Below are 18,425 nucleotides of genomic sequence, written 5' to 3'. Positions count from 1 at the left end.
CAATCTGACAGGTGTGTAGTGGTATCTCAGAGTTGTCTTAATTTGCATTTCTCTGATTAATAATGATTTGGAGCATATTTTCATATGTCTATAAATACTTTCAATTTCTTCGTCTGAGAATTGTCTGTTCATATCCTTTGACCATTTATCAATTGGAGAATGGTTTGATTTCTTATAAATTAGAGTCAATTGTCTATATATTTTGGAAATGAGGCCTTTATCAGAACATTTGATTATAAAAATGTTTTCCCAGTTTATTGTTTCCCTTTTAATCTTGTCTGCATTTGTTTTGTTTAAATTTGCTGATTCTTTTGGCCATATATAGGAATTGCTATGTAGCAATATTTGGATTTACAGCTCAAAAATCCCTGCCCATATGCCTCATGTGACTGCCTGCAAGGTTAGGCCACAACTGCAGGATAGGAGAGTAAAACTGGACTTAAATATCCACTCTGTTGGAGCTGTAGGAAGGAATGTGTTGAACTAGTTATTCAAACAAAGTCATGTGTAAAATTTTTTTTTTGCTTCTGAAAAAGATGTCCCCTCTTTGCTCCAAGACCACGTCGTATGTCGTAGTCCATACACTAGACTGTGTCGTCTACGTCGTATAGTCAGTGCTACAGGCGTAGTCTTAGAACCCCGAGAAAGGAGAAAGCAGTAAAGCTTTGTAGGGAACGGTGAAGGCAGAGTGCTTGCTCTATCAGCCAGGGTGTAAGTAACTAGGAAGAAGGCTAAAGTTCTCCTGACAGCTGTGAGGCTCAGAGTGTCCAGCCAGTCCAGGCTCTGGTGTCCCAGAGTACGTTGCTCCCTGTGAAAGCGTTCACCAAGGAAGGCTCCTGGGAGCGAGTGCCTGTCAAACCTAATTTGAAGGTGAAGAAAGAGTGTAATTAAAAGAAGTCTGAAGCTTTGTTGTGGCAGAGGAATGATGTCAGACTGGACAGTATGCATATGGACTCAAATGCAGTATGAGAAACAAAACAAAGATTTGTTTGATTTAAGAGAGAACTGGTGGAAAGAAACAAGAAATGAGCAAAATGAGATTTAGGATGGGAAGAGACATTTGCTTGAAGTTTTTTTTTTTTTTTGATTTCTACATTAAAACGATTTATTCTTAAAGAACAAAAAATAGGACACCCTTGATTGTGAAGTCATTTCCAAGTGTATCCTTTTCTCCTACCTTTCTCCAAACATCTATGCCAAGAGCTATCTCTAACAATAAATAATTTTTTAAACATTTTATTCCCCCCATTACTTATAAAAACTATTTTTAACATGCAGAATTTTTTAAAATTTGAAATTCCATTTTCTCTCTTTCCTTTGCCCTTCTTGAAACAGAAAGCAATCTGATAGAGCTTCTTTATATGCAGTCTTGTAAACATAATAATGAAATAAATATTTTAAAAGAGAGGGGGAGACAGGGGTGCCAAGGAAAACAAGGCTCCTATTTTGCATTTCTCTTGCTTCCTCTTACACTTTGTAATAGCAGCAGGGATTGATAGGTTTTTAACTGATCTCTGCTCTTTATTTGGAGCATAGAGTTCAAAGAGTTTGAACAAGGAACAAATACCATCCCAGGCTGAAAGTTCTGTGGGTGAAATTAGCCCCAAAAGGAAGGTATGTGGCAACACTTAGATTTCCATTGAGTAACATAAAGAAGGGATGATTAAAAGATAATTTTGTGTATGTACTTGTAACACACTGACTAGTGTAGATTTTAAACCATGTGTCCAGGAAATGAAAGGAACCTTCTTAATTGATGGACACAACACAGGAAGGTAGCTATCTCTCTGAGAACTTCAGCAGTGGCAAAGGTTAGATAGAACACCCTTAAGCTGGTGAATACTAGTGAGGACACCCCGAATGTCTTTATTATTGATCATTTTATCAATTATCTTTTATCAGTTATTTATTTTGGGAGAATTACCTATTTTGGGTGAAAGGAATAAGTGGACAAATGAGGTGAGGGCAAGGCAGAACAAGAGGGATCTTTTTCTGTTTGTTGCACATTTGTTCATTTAAATTTTACATCTTTTGATGTGGGAAACAGGATGAATTTTTGGAAAAGTTTCCTGTCTGTCCGCTAGCAATATAATGAAGACATCTGTGGTGAGCAATAAGGCACACTGTAGAAATCAAGTTCACTGTTATTATTACCAGTGGTCGAGTTGTCAAAGACAATTTCTTCTCATCTTTCCCATGTGGGTAATCAAGATTTTCTAAAACTCTCCCTAAGAGCTAGGGAGTTCTACTTTTAGAGTATTTTGACTTTCCAATATCAAGCTCCTTGACCATCCATCGGGCTAAGGCATGGGGTCAACGAATGTCTTCTCCTTTTCCCACTGAGAGGCTATTCTAGATATGCCTAAAACGGTTGCCATTACAGCCTCTTTTCCATATGGACTCCTAGTTCCACCCCCAGAGATTTATTCTGCCGCAGGCTCGCTAACTGACGCCAACTTGGGTCAAGTTTATTTATCCTGGCTTGAGACTGAGATGCAATGAAGTGTTCCAGGCCAATAAAATGAAAGAAAACTTGCCTTTACTTGTAGTGAAAGAATTAAAGGGGACATAATTTCTTTTTCAAAACGCTGCTGTCTTCCTCCTCCACATTCTCAGGGAAACAATGCTTGGTCAAATTAGTGCCCTACGGGGCAGTGGGAAGGAATACCATCATCAGTCCCTTAGGGTGGGCTCTTTATATGGCTCCCCCCAGGCCAACTACAGGTCGGAAAACCATTCTAATGTCTATAAAACAGCTGTTTCTCCTACGTAGCCCACCACGTGGTGAAAGATGGAGGTGTGGGGTTCTGGTTGATCTGAGAACTGCCTTTAGAAAGAAGATGTGTCATGCTGTTGGAGACAGCTGTTCTAAAAGAGGAATGATGTCAGACTGGACAGTATGCATATGGACTCAAATGCAGTATGAGAAACAAAACAAAGATTTGTTTGATTTAAGAGAGAACTGGTGGAAAGAAACAAGAAATGAGCAAAATGAGATTTAGGATGGGAAGAGACATTTGCTTGAAGTTTTTTTTTTTTTTTGATTTCTACATTAAAACGATTTATTCTTAAAGAACAAAAAATAGGACACCCTTGATTGTGAAGTCATTTCCAAGTGTATCCTTTTCTCCTACCTTTCTCCAAACATCTATGCCAAGAGCTATCTCTAACAATAAATAATTTTTTAAACATTTTATCCCCCCATTACTTATAAAAACTATTTTTAACATGCAGAATTTTTTAAAATTTGAAATTCCATTTTCTCTCTTTCCTTTGCCCTTCTTGAAACAGAAAGCAATCTGATAGAGCTTCTTTATATGCAGTCTTGTAAACATAATAATGAAATAAATATTTTAAAAGAGAGGGGGAGACAGGGGTGCCAAGGAAAACAAGGCTCGTATTTTGCATTTCTCTTGCTTCCTCTTACACTTTGTAATAGCAGCAGGGATTGATAGGTTTTTAACTGATCTCTGCTCTTTATTTGGAGCATAGAGTTCAAAGAGTTTGAACAAGGAACAAATACCATCCCAGGCTGAAAGTTCTGTGGGTGAAATTAGCCCCAAAAGGAAGGTATGTGGCAACACTTAGATTTCCATTGAGTAACATAAAGAAGGGATGATTAAAAGATAATTTTGTGTATGTACTTGTAACACACTGACTAGTGTAGATTTTAAACCATGTGTCCAGGAAATGAAAGGAACCTTCTTAATTGATGGACACAACACGGGAAGGTAGCTATCTCGCTGAGAACTTCAGCAGTGGCAAAGGTTAGATAGAACACCCTTAAGCTGGTGAATACTAGTGAGGACACCCCGAATGTCTTTATTATTGATCATTTTATCAATTATCTTTTATTAGTTATTTATTTTGGGAGAATTACCTATTTTGGGTGAAAGGAATAAGTGGACAAATGAGGTGAGGGCAAGGCAGAACAAGAGGGATCTTTTTCTGTTTGTTGCACATTTGTTCATTTAAATTTTACATCTTTTGATGTGGGAAACAGGATGAATTTTTGGAAAAGTTTCCTGTCTGTCCGCTAGCAATATAATGAAGACATCTGTGGTGAGCAATAAGGCACACTGTAGAAATCAAGTTCACTGTTATTATTACCAGTGGTCGAGTTGTCAAAGACAATTTCTTCTCATCTTTCCCATGTGGGTAATCAAGATTTTCTAAAACTCTCCCTAAGAGCTAGGGAGTTCTACTTTTAGAGTATTTTGACTTTCCAATATCAAGCTCCTTGACCATCCATCGGGCTAAGGCATGGGGTCAACGAATGTCTTCTCCTTTTCCCACTGAGAGGCTATTCTAGATATGCCTAAAACGGTTGCCATTACAGCCTCTTTTCCATATGGACTCCTAGTTCCACCCCCAGAGATTTATTCTGCCGCAGGCTCGCTAACTGACGCCAACTTGGGTCAAGTTTATTTATCCTGGCTTGAGACTGAGATGCAATGAAGTGTTCCAGGCCAATAAAATGAAAGAAAACTTGCCTTTACTTGTAGTGAAAGAATTAAAGGGGACATAATTTCTTTTTCAAAACGCTGCTGTCTTCCTCCTCCACATTCTCAGGGAAACAATGCTTGGTCAAATTAGTGCCCTACGGGGCAGTGGGAAGGAATACCATCATCAGTCCCTTAGGGTGGGCTCTTTATATGGCTCCCCCCCAGGCCAACTACAGGTCGGAAAACCATTCTAATGTCTATAAAACAGCTGTTTCTCCTACGTAGCCCACCACGTGGTGAAAGATGGAGGTGTGGGGTTCTGGTTGATCTGAGAACTGCCTTTAGAAAGAAGATGTGTCATGCTGTTGGAGACAGCTGTTCTAAAAGAGGATTAATTTCTAGACTGAGGAGGGACATTATTTGTGGAACTGATCTCATTATTGATGACATTACTTCTCTACAGCATTTTTTCAATTTTCAGAACTTTTTTACTTTTCTAAAAAACCCTCCTCCTTAAAGCAGTAAGCCATCTCATAGAGGTTAAGTGTATGCTGCTCTTTTAATGGATCTCTTTCCTAACTTTAAAGGCAGAAGGGCAAATCATAGAGGAACTTCCTAGAGAAAGCACTTTAAAAACAAAAACACTTTACTAAAAGTTTTCTCAACAGACACAAGATTTAATTAAGGAGAGAGACAAGAAATAGTCCCGTGGACCCAAGGCCCTGGAAGATACAGTCGTCCTTTTCGAAGTATCTGTGGTTATTCCTTGCTACTGTAACAAATTTTCAGTATGATTTTAAGATAATTTTTCCTGAGTCACTTTATTTTTGCTTTGCCACTGATTTCCTTTAGGATTTTTTAGTTTCTTGCGTTTTCCGTGTTTCTTGCTCTTGTCTTTTGGGGTTCCAAAACTTTTGGGGTCCGGGCTGGTGGCTGTCGGGGTTACCTGCTTGATTTCCTGCGAGGTCTGGAGCTGGAGCTAGCCAGGGTGTGTAATGGTTTCCTTGACAGCCTTCTTGGGGTGGAGAGATTATTTAGGTCGCAGAATGCCCCCAGAGTCGTGGAGTGGGGCGGGGTGCGGAAGGGCCTTATGGATGGGTTCCTATGGCAACAGAATCTTTTTCCTGGCTGCTGTAAGAGGAGGGAGATTGTTTCGGGAGAGGGGCCCCCTGCTGGGCTGCTCTGGAGTAAGACATCTTTGCCCGAAGAACCTTGGAAGAAAGTGTCCCAGGTGTGTTTTCTGCTCTGGTCGTGTGTGCTCTTCTTGATATAAGTTTCCGTTGTGGTTTTAAGTTACCTTTGCCCCCAAGTTCCCACTCATTTCTTTCTGATTTTGTCTCTAACTTGGGTTTTTCACCTCAGCGTCCCGCCCTGGCCTTTGGTTCTTTCTGTGGTACTGGCTGGTCGCTTTCAGGATTTACGGCTTGATTTCATGGGGGCTGTGAGATGGAGATCGCCTTAGGGGTGTGGTTTCCCTGGTAGCTTTCTTGGGGCGTGGAGATGATTTAGCTCTTAGACTGCCCTGAAGAGGCAGGAGGCGGGTAGGGCCTCACTGATGGGTTTCTACGGTAACCGGATGATTTTGTCGGCTGCTATTGGAGGAGAGACCCTGCTTGTTGGAGGAGTTGGGCCCCGTGCTGGGCTTCACGGGAAACAAGACCTCTCTGCACCCGAGGGGGAGGGGGAGATACTATAAGGAGCATGGGGGGAGTCGGGGTGGAGGGTGTCTGGGGGTGCCATTGCTAATGTGAGGTCTCGCTGTAGCATATAGCCTGCTCACCTGCCTAGGAGATGGTTGATTGGAAGAGGTGGGGTTCTCCCAGGTGAATTAGCCAAGGCTGGAAGTCTGCTTAAACCCCTGCTGTGAGGTCTCCTTGTCATCTTCCTCCCGCTTTTCTGTCTTCACCGATACTACAATCAGCAACACTACCGCCGTCAGGGCTATTAGTATCCCCACTGTCGTTACTTTTGGCACCTGCTGCTGTCTCCCCCAGGGTTACAGAGAAGGTGTAAGCCGCTCGATGAAAGGAATTTTGAGGCAAAAAACAATAGGTACAGGGACAGAAAATGCAGAATGAAATGTAAAATGTAAGTGGAAGGAGGCCTCCTTAGTACTATTTGAATTACTACCCGTAAGTTAATTTTACTTCATTTGCCTCACTTTCTTCATTTGTCGAGTAAGGATGAGAAGGAAATGAACAACTGCTCTAGGAGACTTTCCAAGAAACGCTTAAAGAGCTTCCCAGGGTCCTTTGGGCGAACTGACGCTGTGTTAGCAGCTCTCTGACTGAGACACTGATACCTCGTGGGAGGAATTGTGAATGGATCCAGCCAGTTGTTCTGGAGAACAATTTGCAGCGCTCAAAAACTTATCACACCGTGCGGACCCTTTGATTCAGCAGTGTTTCTACCGGGCTTATATCCCAAAGAGGTCTTAAAGGAGGGAAAGGACTCTAACCCTAACCCTAACCCAACTCTCCCGATTCTGACCCTAACCCTAACCCTAAATGCGCGCGCTGCCTCCCGACTCCAACCCAGCCTCCCGACTCAACCCTAACCCTAACGCCAACTCCCCCGATTCTAACCCTAACCTCCGCCCCACGACTCTCAACCTAAATGCGCGCCTCCCGCCTCCCGCCTCTAACACTTTTAATGAAGTCTTGATATGGATAATTTGAGTCAAACTTGAAATCAGCTAACACATAAAACAAATATAACAGCTATTCCCGCAAGCTTTTGGTAAAGCTACAACTTTGATTCAAAGCATATTTTCACTTACATTTTGATGAGAAGAGAGAACAAGTAATTTTTAATGTTTTGCCTTATTTTTTCACGTTTTCAATGTGAAGCCCTCACGTGTTCGTTCTGCTTAAGCACGGCTTCTTTCATCCCTGTATAAAGAGAGCATTTGAGAGCGCTACCAACCCCACTGCATGTCTCTCCCTGAATCTCTTTAACAGATTCCACTACTCACTTCAAAGTTATTCCAAAAGCCGACTTCTGATCCCGCCGACCTACAGGATAAAGATCTTCCAGCTAAGAATGCCCTTCAAAGAATCAGGATATCTCCTTAAATAGTCTGTGTCTTCCTCGAATAACTATTATTACTGCTTAAAAATATATCTACCAAGTGCTAAATTAATCTAAACCTTTAAAAACAGTTAAAATCTGAAAACTCATTTCAACAAATAGGACTTTCTATCTTTTCTGTCCAGTTCATTTTTATATGCTGCTAATCATATTCACCACCAAAATAAATAAAGTAAGAATTGTTTATGAAAAGATATTCATAAAAATAAATGTTAGCATTAATATTCTAAATCACTCTGGAGGAAAAAAATAGATGTTATTCTTGAATAAGATTTCAATGAAAATAATTTGAAATATCTTTTCAATTTAGCATATATAATAAAAATATGGATAATATTAATCTTTATTTTCAAATAAAAATGAAAATGGAGTTGACCTTTATTGGAAACAGAGCATTAATGCATTTTTATTTCGGGGTGGAGGGTGTCTGGGGGTGCCATTGCTAATGTGAGGTCTCGCTGTAGCATATAGCCTGCTCACCTGCCTAGGAGATGGTTGATTGGAAGAGGTGGGGTTCTCCCAGGTGAATTAGCCAAGGCTGGAAGTCTGCTTAAACCCCTGCTGTGAGGTCTCCTTGTCATCTTCCTCCCGCTTTTCTGTCTTCACCGATACTACAATCAGCAACACTACCGCCGTCAGGGCTATTAGTATCCCCACTGTCGTTACTTTTGGCACCTGCTGCTGTCTCCCCCAGGGTTACAGAGAAGGTGTAAGCCGCTCGATGAAAGGAATTTTGAGGCAAAAAACAATAGGTACAGGGACAGAAAATGCAGAATGAAATGTAAAATGTAAGTGGAAGGAGGCCTCCTTAGTACTATTTGAATTACTACCCGTAAGTTAATTTTACTTCATTTGCCTCACTTTCTTCATTTGTCGAGTAAGGATGAGAAGGAAATGAACAACTGCTCTAGAAGACTTTCCAAGAAACGCTTAAAGAGCTTCCCAGGGTCCTTTGGGCGAACTGACGCTGTGTTAGCAGCTCTCTGACTGAGACACTGATACCTCGTGGGAGGAATTGTGAATGGATCCAGCCAGTTGTTCTGGAGAACAATTTGCAGCGCTCAAAAACTTATCACACCGTGCGGACCCTTTGATTCAGCAGTGTTTCTACCGGGCTTATATCCCAAAGAGGTCTTAAAGGAGGGAAAGGACTCTAACCCTAACCCTAACGCCAACTCCCCCGATTCTAACCCTAACCCAACTCTCCCGATTCTGACCCTAACCCTAACCCAACTCTCCCGATTCTGACCCTAACCCTAACCCAACTCTCCCGATTCTGACCCTAACCCTAACCCTAACCCTAACCCTAACGCCAACTCCCCCGATTCTAACCCTAACCCTAACCCTAACCCTAACGCCAACTCCCCCGATTCTAACCCTAACCCTAACGCCAACTCCCCCGATTCTAACCCTAACCCTAACGCCAACTCCCCCGATTCTAACCCTAACCCAACTCTCCCGATTCTGACCCTAACCCTAACGCCAACTCCCCCGATTCTAACCCTAACCCAACTCTCCCGATTCTGACCCTAACCCTAACCCTAACCCTAACCCTAACCCTAACCCTAACCCTAACCCTAACCCTAACCCAACTCTCCCGATTCTGACCCTAACCCTAACCCTAACCCTAACCCTAAATGCGCTCCTCCCGCCTCCCGCCTCTAACACTTTTAATGAACAGTCTTGATATCGATAACTTGAGTCAAACTTGAAATCAGCTAACACATAAAACAAATATAACAGCTATTCCCGCAAGCTTTTGGTAAAGCTACAACTTTGATTCAAAGCATATTTTCACTTACATTTTGATGAGAAGAGAGAACAAGTAATTTTTAATGTTTTGCCTTATTTTTTCACGTTTTCAATGTGAAGCCCTCACGTGTTCGTTCTGCTTAAGCACGGCTTCTTTCATCCCTGTATAAACAGAGCATTTGAGAGCGCTACCAACCCCACTGCATGTCTCTCCCTGAATCTCTTTAACAGTAGTGAATCCACTACTCACTTCAAAGTTATTCCAAAAGCCGACTTCTGATCCCGCCGACCTACAGGATAAAGATCTTCCAGCTAAGAATGCCCTTCAAAGAATCAGGATATCTCCTTAAATAGTCTGTGTCTTCCTCGAATAACTATTATTACTGCTTAAAAATATATCTACCAAGTGCTAAATTAATCTAAACCTTTAAAAACAGTTAAAATCTGAAAACTCATTTCAATCAATAGGACTATTTTCTGTTCAGTTCATTTTTATATCATATTCACCACCAAAATAAATAAAGTAAGAATTGTTTATGAAAAGATATTCATAAAAATAAATTTTAGCATTAACATTCTAAATCACCGTGGAGGAAAGAACCAGATGTTATTCTTGAATAAGATTTCCATGAAAGTAATTTGAAATATCTGTTCAATTTAGTATATCTATATAATAAAAATGTGGGTAATATTATTCTTTATTTTCAAATAAAAATGACATTTGTAGGAGCATGGCATTTATAGGAAACAAAGCATTAATGCATTTTTATTTCTGTTAAGCAAGTGGTCCCTAAAACAATCAATTATTTAATACTTTCGATATCTTAGAACAAGTATCACACCGATTTCTTTTGCAGCATTCTTGGATTCTTGCTTCTTCTTGGTAGTTCCATGCCACTAACAGGTTGATATGAACCTTTCACATCGATATGCTGGTAACTACAAGGGTTTATGACTACATTTGGAGGCTCTGGCAGCACAGGGTGATGAATGGAAGCTTCTTCTTGACTTAACATATCTTGACTATATTGTCGTAGAAGTTTTCTATTCATTGGTATCTGCTCAACACAACTTATTAACTGTAGAGAGAAAATTTAAGTTGTTGACCTTAGAGAATGGAAAACTTTTTTGAACTATTTTCAGAAGTTAGATTTTAAATTACTGTTTCCTGTCTTCCGACTGAACCTCGTTCATACAAGTTCCTCTCTTTTTTAACTCTAAAGATCTCATTATTTTTGTTTGAAAATGAAATAAATGAAGTAAAATGAAATAAATTTGGTAGAAGAAAAACTGGTTGATATCAGAAATTTACTTAAGATGATGACTGAGGTCACAAATTTAAATTCCACTAAGGAGTTTAAGATCTAGAAAATAATCACTATTAATAAGTTAATCTAAACATAATATTTAGAACAACAGATCTTAGTAGAATAGACACTTAATTGTAATATAAAATATCCCATATCATGTGATGATGGGTACATATATATGCCCAAATTTATACACAGAAATATCTATTATCTAGCTACATCCAAGAGTAAGAAATTGTTACCAGTAGTTAGGTATCTTCAAGAACTATTGTTTCTTTCTCTTTTTTTTTAATATTATATATCAGTCCCATTTACCTTGAAATTTTTAAATAAGGAAATTCTTAAAATCTGAAGACATGTTAAAAAAAACCTTACCATTTGCTGTCTTAGTGATACATCATTTTAGATGGCTTTTCTATGCTTAGCATCTCGTTCCTGGCTGGCTTGCTTATTTAAGGCCAAGGCATGAATTTGCGTTTCTGTCAAATGTGTATTTTCTTTCCTCTGAAACAAAATACAATAAACACCAATTCATAAGTTGAATTATTTATTCCAGACCAAAGTGCCAGACAGAAATACAAAATACTGTAAATTCTGTGGATCCTACTCAGGATTTTCGTTATCAGTCTGTTTATTATGTGCTTGCTATGTGTCAGTATTTCTACTGTTCCTACAGTTCTTCTAAGGAAAGAAATGAACACATAAATGGAGGCAAAATAAAAAGCAGGTGGGCAGAGGAAGACAAAAATGAAGAAGGGAAGAATCTTGGGATATAATGTGGAGAAAAACAAAGAGCTGGCTGGACACCAAGAGCATCTGGTCCTTAATGGAGGCCCAAGAAAAAACACAGCCTCCCCAACATTTAATCAGAAAGACACATCTCTTCCTAAGATTTTGAAGATTCCAGAGGAGTTGAGGTGATTTTGCTAAAGTCATTAAATCATGTCCTAATTGGCATTCTTCCAACAACAATATCAGCTGACAGTCGTTTTAGAAGGTGCTTTTAGAAAATGGTATTTAAAAGTGAACAGAACAGTTCTGCACACATATATTGTATCTAGGATATACTGGAACCTATTTAACATGTATAGGACTGTTTGCCATCTGGGGGAAGAGGTGGAGGAAGGGAGGGGGAAAATCGGAACAGAAGTGAGTGCAAGGGATAATGTTGTAAAAAATTACCTTGGCATGGGTTCGATCAATAAAAAATTATTTAAAAAGAAAAGAAAGGGAAAAAAAAAGAAAGGGCAAGTATACATACTGGGCAGGGTGAAATAAATTATTAAAGCATTTAGCTGGTTAATTCTAGAACTAGGGGAGAAGAATGAGCCATCTGCTGAAGTTATTGTCTTTACTCTCCAATTCTCTTAGTCACTATACACCTGGTCCAACAACACAATGATTAAAGTCAACTTTTGATTTCCAAGTAAAAATAAAATAAAATAAAATAAATAAATAAAAGTGAACAGAAAAATTGGCAGGAACAATACGTACTGAACAATTATTTCAACAAACATCTAAAAAGAATGATAGCTTAGTATATAATAAAAAACTCATTGGAAGAAGCATACTGGATTAATCTTCAAGCACATAATTACCAATATAACAAAAAGGCAAGTGGCCAAGGCAGAAACTATGGAACAGGACTGTGCCTTTAACTTATAATGCAATGGCAAAATCAAAGATTAAGCTCAGATCAAAAGTGGGTTGATAGTGTTGTTACTAGTCTAACCTCAGACCTGGATTAGGGATTCAACCCCACTACCTCAATGGAGGTGGGTCAATACTTCTATTCTTATGAAGCGTTAGATCCTTCCAGATAGGTGTTGAGCCTAGTCTAGCCACTCTAAATGGGAAACTGAGTTAGTACACCTCGTGTTGCTGACAATTAAAACATTATCTATATCTTTGAAAGCTTGAGAAACATGTGTCATCTTGGAAGCAGCACACAACCCAGATCCTAAGCACAAAGAGTACAGAACAGAATCTGAGACCTAGGAAACCAACTTGAAAATGAGAATGGACTATTCAAAAAGGGTAATTCCATGAGATGACAGAGTATATGTTTTTAAAAACTCTAGAAAACAGGTCAAGAAAAGATAATTATTAAGCATTTGGGTTTTTTTACTTGAACACCATTATAGCTCTTACTCCCGAAATTTGTAAGAAAAATTTTAACTTTTGTTTCCCAAAATTATAATAAAAAAACAAATCCTTTATATACTTTGGTCATGCAATGATCAAGCAAAAAAAATCATCAGTGCAAAAATTTTTATGTATTTTTGTATATGGGGGAAAATTTTTTTTCAAATTGCTATAAAAAGAAAAAGTGGAAATGAAAAAACTGTTCACCAGTATCCTCCCCAAAGAAAAAAGTATTTAGGGGGGGGGACAGTTTAAGCAAAACTGAAGTTTTGGGTTTAAAACTTTCTTTTACTCATTTAAGCAGGTAAAAAGAAAAAGTCGAGTACTAAAAGAGTCATGTTTAAAATCACACAAGAGTTATCCAGAATGATTAAAATAGTATTTTCCAGAAAATAAAATATGTAGGCTTATAACTCATAGTAACTTGCTCATGATCCTACTGGAGTGGAATTGCCTTCTAATGAAATAGAGAAATACAAAGTATTTTTATGTAATGATCTAATTAGAAACTTGTGATAACATCAAAAGAAAAATTTTAAAAGTATATGCAAATGAACATAATGGGGGACAAGTCTGCTCAATGCCTTCATGCCATTAGGGGATTAGAGAAGGAAATGATTCAAAGAATCTTTTTGATTGTAAAGGTTAAAAACTGGGGAGGGGCAAGAAAGGTCAGAAAGAATGGGAAAACACATTTCATATGCCCTTTTTCAAATTAGAGCTTAGTTTGTTATTTTGTTAATTATACTGATTTAAGAAAATGTGGCAAAGACGTCAATGATACTGATACAGCTTAAAAGAATATAGCATGGGAGGGACGGAGGTGAGCACGTGTTTGTTCTCTTCTTCTTAAATAGTGTACAGGAAACAAAAACCCAAATATAGTCAACTTTCATACATACCTATGAGTGGGACAGGGGACACTATACTATGGTGTCTCTTTCTGGAGGTGGAAAGGACCTTACTCAGCTATCCATTATTTAAATTAAATCCAGATTCACCCAACATAGTCTCCAGAATTTTCATGAATAATAACAAAAAAGCACAACAAACAGAATTTCTTGAGATGAAATCAAGGAATCAAAAAAGTAGCAAAAGAAAACAGACTAGTTCGTTACTCAGACTGTGACTTCTCGGAGAGAGGACAAACAGTATTAGATAGAATTGGGCTACAGGGCTTTAAATCATGATCAAAATCTTTTCAGAGAATCTTGAGCGGTGTGAAGCGAAGTAGAGTGAAGTGAAAAGAACAAAACTATAAATAACAAAGCATTGAAAGTTAAGCATCCTATTCAAACCTATAGCAAAGAATCTTTTCCATCAGGCTTGTTTACTACTCATATGATGTCCTCTAGTAGACTGTGTCCTTGTTTTTCTTTTCTATTTGCATTCTCAAAACTTAATAAAATATTTAATAAGTATACTTGTTAGTTTATTCAAATTATTCAAATCCCATTTAAAAATTATATTAGAAATATTTCAAGAAAACTGGAACTTATTTCTTTACCTCAACCAAAAAAAATCAGAAAAGAATAGACATTTCAAACTATATATATATATGTGCATATATATGTATTTAATATAAAAGATATCCTTTAAAATTAGTTTAAAAGATTATTTCAAAAATAACACAACTTGATAAATATACCAAAGCAATTACAACTATACCTTCAAAAGTTATGAGTTGAAAAGATTTTTAAATGTTTTGATTTAATAATGTTGAAAATAAAATTACAGAGAATGTAAAGTAGAAAAATTAGGCATAGAACAAATGGCTTGAATAAAAAGAGACTTGGGAAAGCATGCTGATGTAAATGACAAGTCTTAAGTTTGAGACTCCAATAAGTCATTTTGGACTAAATTTACTTCATAATTTTATATTTTTAGTACTTCATAATCTTAGTAAGTGTTAAGTTACTGATATAAATAACAAAGCATTGAAAGTTAAGCATCCTATTCAAACCTATAGCAAAGAATCTTTCCATCAGGCTTGTTTACTACTCATATGATGTCCTCTAGTAGACTGTGTCCTTGTTTTTCTTTTCTATTTGCATTCTCAAAACTTAATAAAATATTTAATAAGTATACTTGTTAGTTTATTCAAATTATTCAAATCCCATTTAAAAATTATATTAGAAACATTTCAAGAAAACTGGGACTTATTTCTTTACCTCAACCAAAAAAAATCAGCAAAGAACAGACATTTCAATCACTGGCATATACATATATATAATATAAAAGAATCAAAGCAATTACAACTATGCCTCCAAAAGTTATGAATTGAAAAGATTTTTAATGTGTTGATTTAATAATGTTGAAAATAAAATTACAGAGAATGTAAAGTAGAAAAATTAGGCATAGAACAAATGGCTTGAATAAAAAGAGACTTGGGAAAGCATGCTGATGCAAATGACAAGTCTTAAGTTTGAGACTCCAATAAGTCATTTTGGACTAAATTTACTTCATAATTTTAGTAAGTGATAAGTTACTGATAGAAATAACAAAAAGAAAACATGAAAAAATCAAATAGGAAAGATGAAAGCAATGGAATAAAGGCACGATAATCATTTAACTTACAACAGCTGAAATTATTTCCTCAAGAGGTTGAATTCTCATTGATATCACATTGTTTTTTGCTTCTGCTACTTTTGCTGTTCCCTGATTAATAAGATCCTGAGAGAAATGGATTTTTAATAAGTTTTTAAAATAGTAAATAATGAAGGACAAAGAATGAGGACAGGATAATGACATCCTGGGTTTGAGGACATGATTAATCCCATAACGGGGGCACAAATATTAACTGGTTAGATGTTGCACTAGGAACAGCCATCCCCTCCTTTGACTTAAGTCCAGTGACTTAAGAAATAGTCATCGAGTCAATCTGCAAAGTTAAAAGATATGGACTACCTCTTTAGATAGCAAACCAGACAACCTTGCAGGCATCTCTCCCAGGGACAGCAAAAGTTCTCGGGACCCCAATAATTGGCAGGGAAGCTGATTTCTGCACTTACTCATTACAAGCCAATATTTCTGAACAAAGTTCAGAGGCAAAGAACCAAGACTCAGGCACTTAATGGACAAAAACAATTGTAAATAAGCCATAATTCCCTTCAAAAGCTTCTTCATTACTGTTGAGGACCAACTTGGGAATGATTTGAATTTGAGAGTTCTTGGATATACTAGATTCTTTACTTTCATTCACTTCCCAACCAAAATCCAACCAATTATAACAATCTCTTGTTATTTACTTTATAACTGTCAAAAAGTGCTTTCCTACTTTAGATCTTCATCGATTCTCACATGGACCATTTCAGTAATTTTCTCATGGGTTTCTATTATTTTTACATCATTTATTTACACACTATTATGTGCAATTCCCATTCTCTGACAGCTCCAAAAAATTAACATAACATATAAACTGCACAGTCTCACTCAGTTTTTGTTTTGTCAATTGGTTCTTACAACAACCTACTGAGAAAAATTTTATTACTATCATTATTTCCATTTCTGCAGAGGAGAAAACTGCAGATGAGGACAGCTAAAGAATTTTTTAGAGTGGAGAACTCCTAAGCAAGAATTCTTCCTCTGATTGTTTAAGGGCTGCATTGAAAGAACAAAAATTACTAAGAGAATTAATAGGTTGTTTTGAACAACTCAAGTCATTGGCCCAAATAAACTATATCATCTATCCTGGGAAAAAACCCAACCCATGTGATTGTTAAGCAACAACTGTTTGTAAAATATACACATATGTACATATACACACATATACTGCCTGCCTCCCAGATTTGAATCTGAAATCCTTATTATGGTTTTGTTATGATGATTCTTTTGTTTTCGGCATTTATATCTTGAATTCCTAAGCACAGTGTCTGACACAGAATTCCCAATTACAGTTTTTAATATTCACTGTTTTGTTTTCTTTTTAAGTTTTGAGTTTCACTTTCTATAGCTTTCTCCTCCTGTTCCTAAGGCAATAAGCAATCTAATATAGGTGATAAACGTGCAATCATGTAAAATATTTTCATAATTGTCATTGCACATAATAGTGTTTAAATAAATGATGTAAAAATAATAGAAACCCATGAGGAAATTACTGAAATGGTCCATGTGAGAATTGATGAAGCTCTAAAGTAGGAAAGCACTTTTTGACAGTTATAAAGTAAATAACAAGAGATTGTTATAATTGGTTGGATTTTGGTTGGGAAGTGAATGAAAGTAAAGAAAAGTGGAAAGAGAAAAAAGGAAAGAGGGTTGAGTACTTGGGGACTGTCTCTGATGACTGTCTGCTTGAGAATAAGGAAATCATCCGCAGCTTTCCAACAATGCTCTCTCACTGTGTACAATGTTTCCCTGGTTCTTCTCACGTCACTCTGTCTTCCTAGGTTTTCCTAAAATCATACTGCTTGTCAATTCTTACCGCAGGATAATAGTCCATTACCATACTATGCCACAAAGAGCAGAACTAGTAGCAGTTATGATTTGGCATCAAAAAGCAAACACAATGTCAGGATAAGAAGGATATGTTTAAGTGTCAGATTCATATTTCTAAAGCCTATTTCTGACAGTGACACTTCCCTACAACAACAACACTCAGTTACCCAAAAAATGTTATTCACATGGCTCAGTTAAATGGGGTCCTTTTTCGGTCAGATATAGTTTTCTTTTTGTGTCCACAAGCTCACTTCTAGTTGTAAAGCACCGCATATTCAACTCTCACTTCCTCAGGGAAAGAATGAAAAGGAGGTAGGAAAGGGGTACAAAGATCTATCTGATGCCTGGATATGCGAAGGGAGACTCTAATTGAAAGGGGAAGAGTATGAGGGGGGGAAACTGATAGTTCTCAAATTGCCTGCTGAGGGAAATTCATAGTTCCAGAAATAGTCTCAGGAGAAGAGCAGTTCCAGGTTCTTTTCTAATCCATATCCATTACCCCCGGCTCCCCAGAAACATATAATATTTACAAACCAGAGAAGGGAGTGAAGTAGGTTTCTAATGTTATTTGTGCTTGGGAAAGCAAATTGTTCAAATTTCAGTATGACAGCTTAAAACTTAAAAATTAATAAGTATTACAAATCAAGGCTTGGTTTACTTTTTATTAATCCTTTAGACTTAAAAATATATATATATATATATATATATATATATATATATATATATATATATATATATATATATATATATATATATATATATATATATATATATATATATATATATATATATATATATATATATATATATATATATATATATATATATATATATATATATATATATATATATATATATATATATATATATATATATATATATATATATATATATATATATATATATATATATATATATATATATATATATATATATATATATATATATATATATATATATATATATATATATATATATATATATATATATATATATATATATATATATATATATATATATATATATATATATATATATATATATATATATATATATATATATATATATATATATATATATATATATATATATATATATATATATATATATATATATATATATATATATATATATATATATATATATATATATATATATATATATATATATATATATATATATATATATATATATATATATATATATATATATATATATATATATATATATATATATATATATATATATA

General features: G+C 36.3%; 1 protein-coding gene across 1 annotated transcript in view; it reads right to left on the bottom strand.

The window, feature by feature from the left end:
- Nucleotides 1-501: 501 nt before the first annotated feature.
- The window catches only part of LOC127542761 (transcriptional regulator ATRX-like), a 167,851-nt gene continuing 149,927 nt past the window's right edge, over nt 502-18,425 (bottom strand). Inside the window, 8 exon segments of the mRNA XM_051968551.1 lie at nt 502-859; nt 2,770-2,868; nt 5,392-5,656; nt 6,352-6,462; nt 6,662-6,785; nt 10,130-10,366; nt 10,973-11,101; nt 15,320-15,417. Coding sequence (XP_051824511.1) covers nt 502-859; nt 2,770-2,868; nt 5,392-5,656; nt 6,352-6,462; nt 6,662-6,785; nt 10,130-10,366; nt 10,973-11,101; nt 15,320-15,417 — 1,421 coding nt within the window.

This window comes from Antechinus flavipes, chromosome X (genome assembly GCF_016432865.1).
Source record: "Antechinus flavipes isolate AdamAnt ecotype Samford, QLD, Australia chromosome X, AdamAnt_v2, whole genome shotgun sequence".
Lineage (NCBI taxonomy): Eukaryota > Metazoa > Chordata > Mammalia > Dasyuromorphia > Dasyuridae > Antechinus > Antechinus flavipes.
Note: the sequence above shows the minus strand (reverse complement) of the source record. Positions and strands in the feature narration are given on the sequence as shown.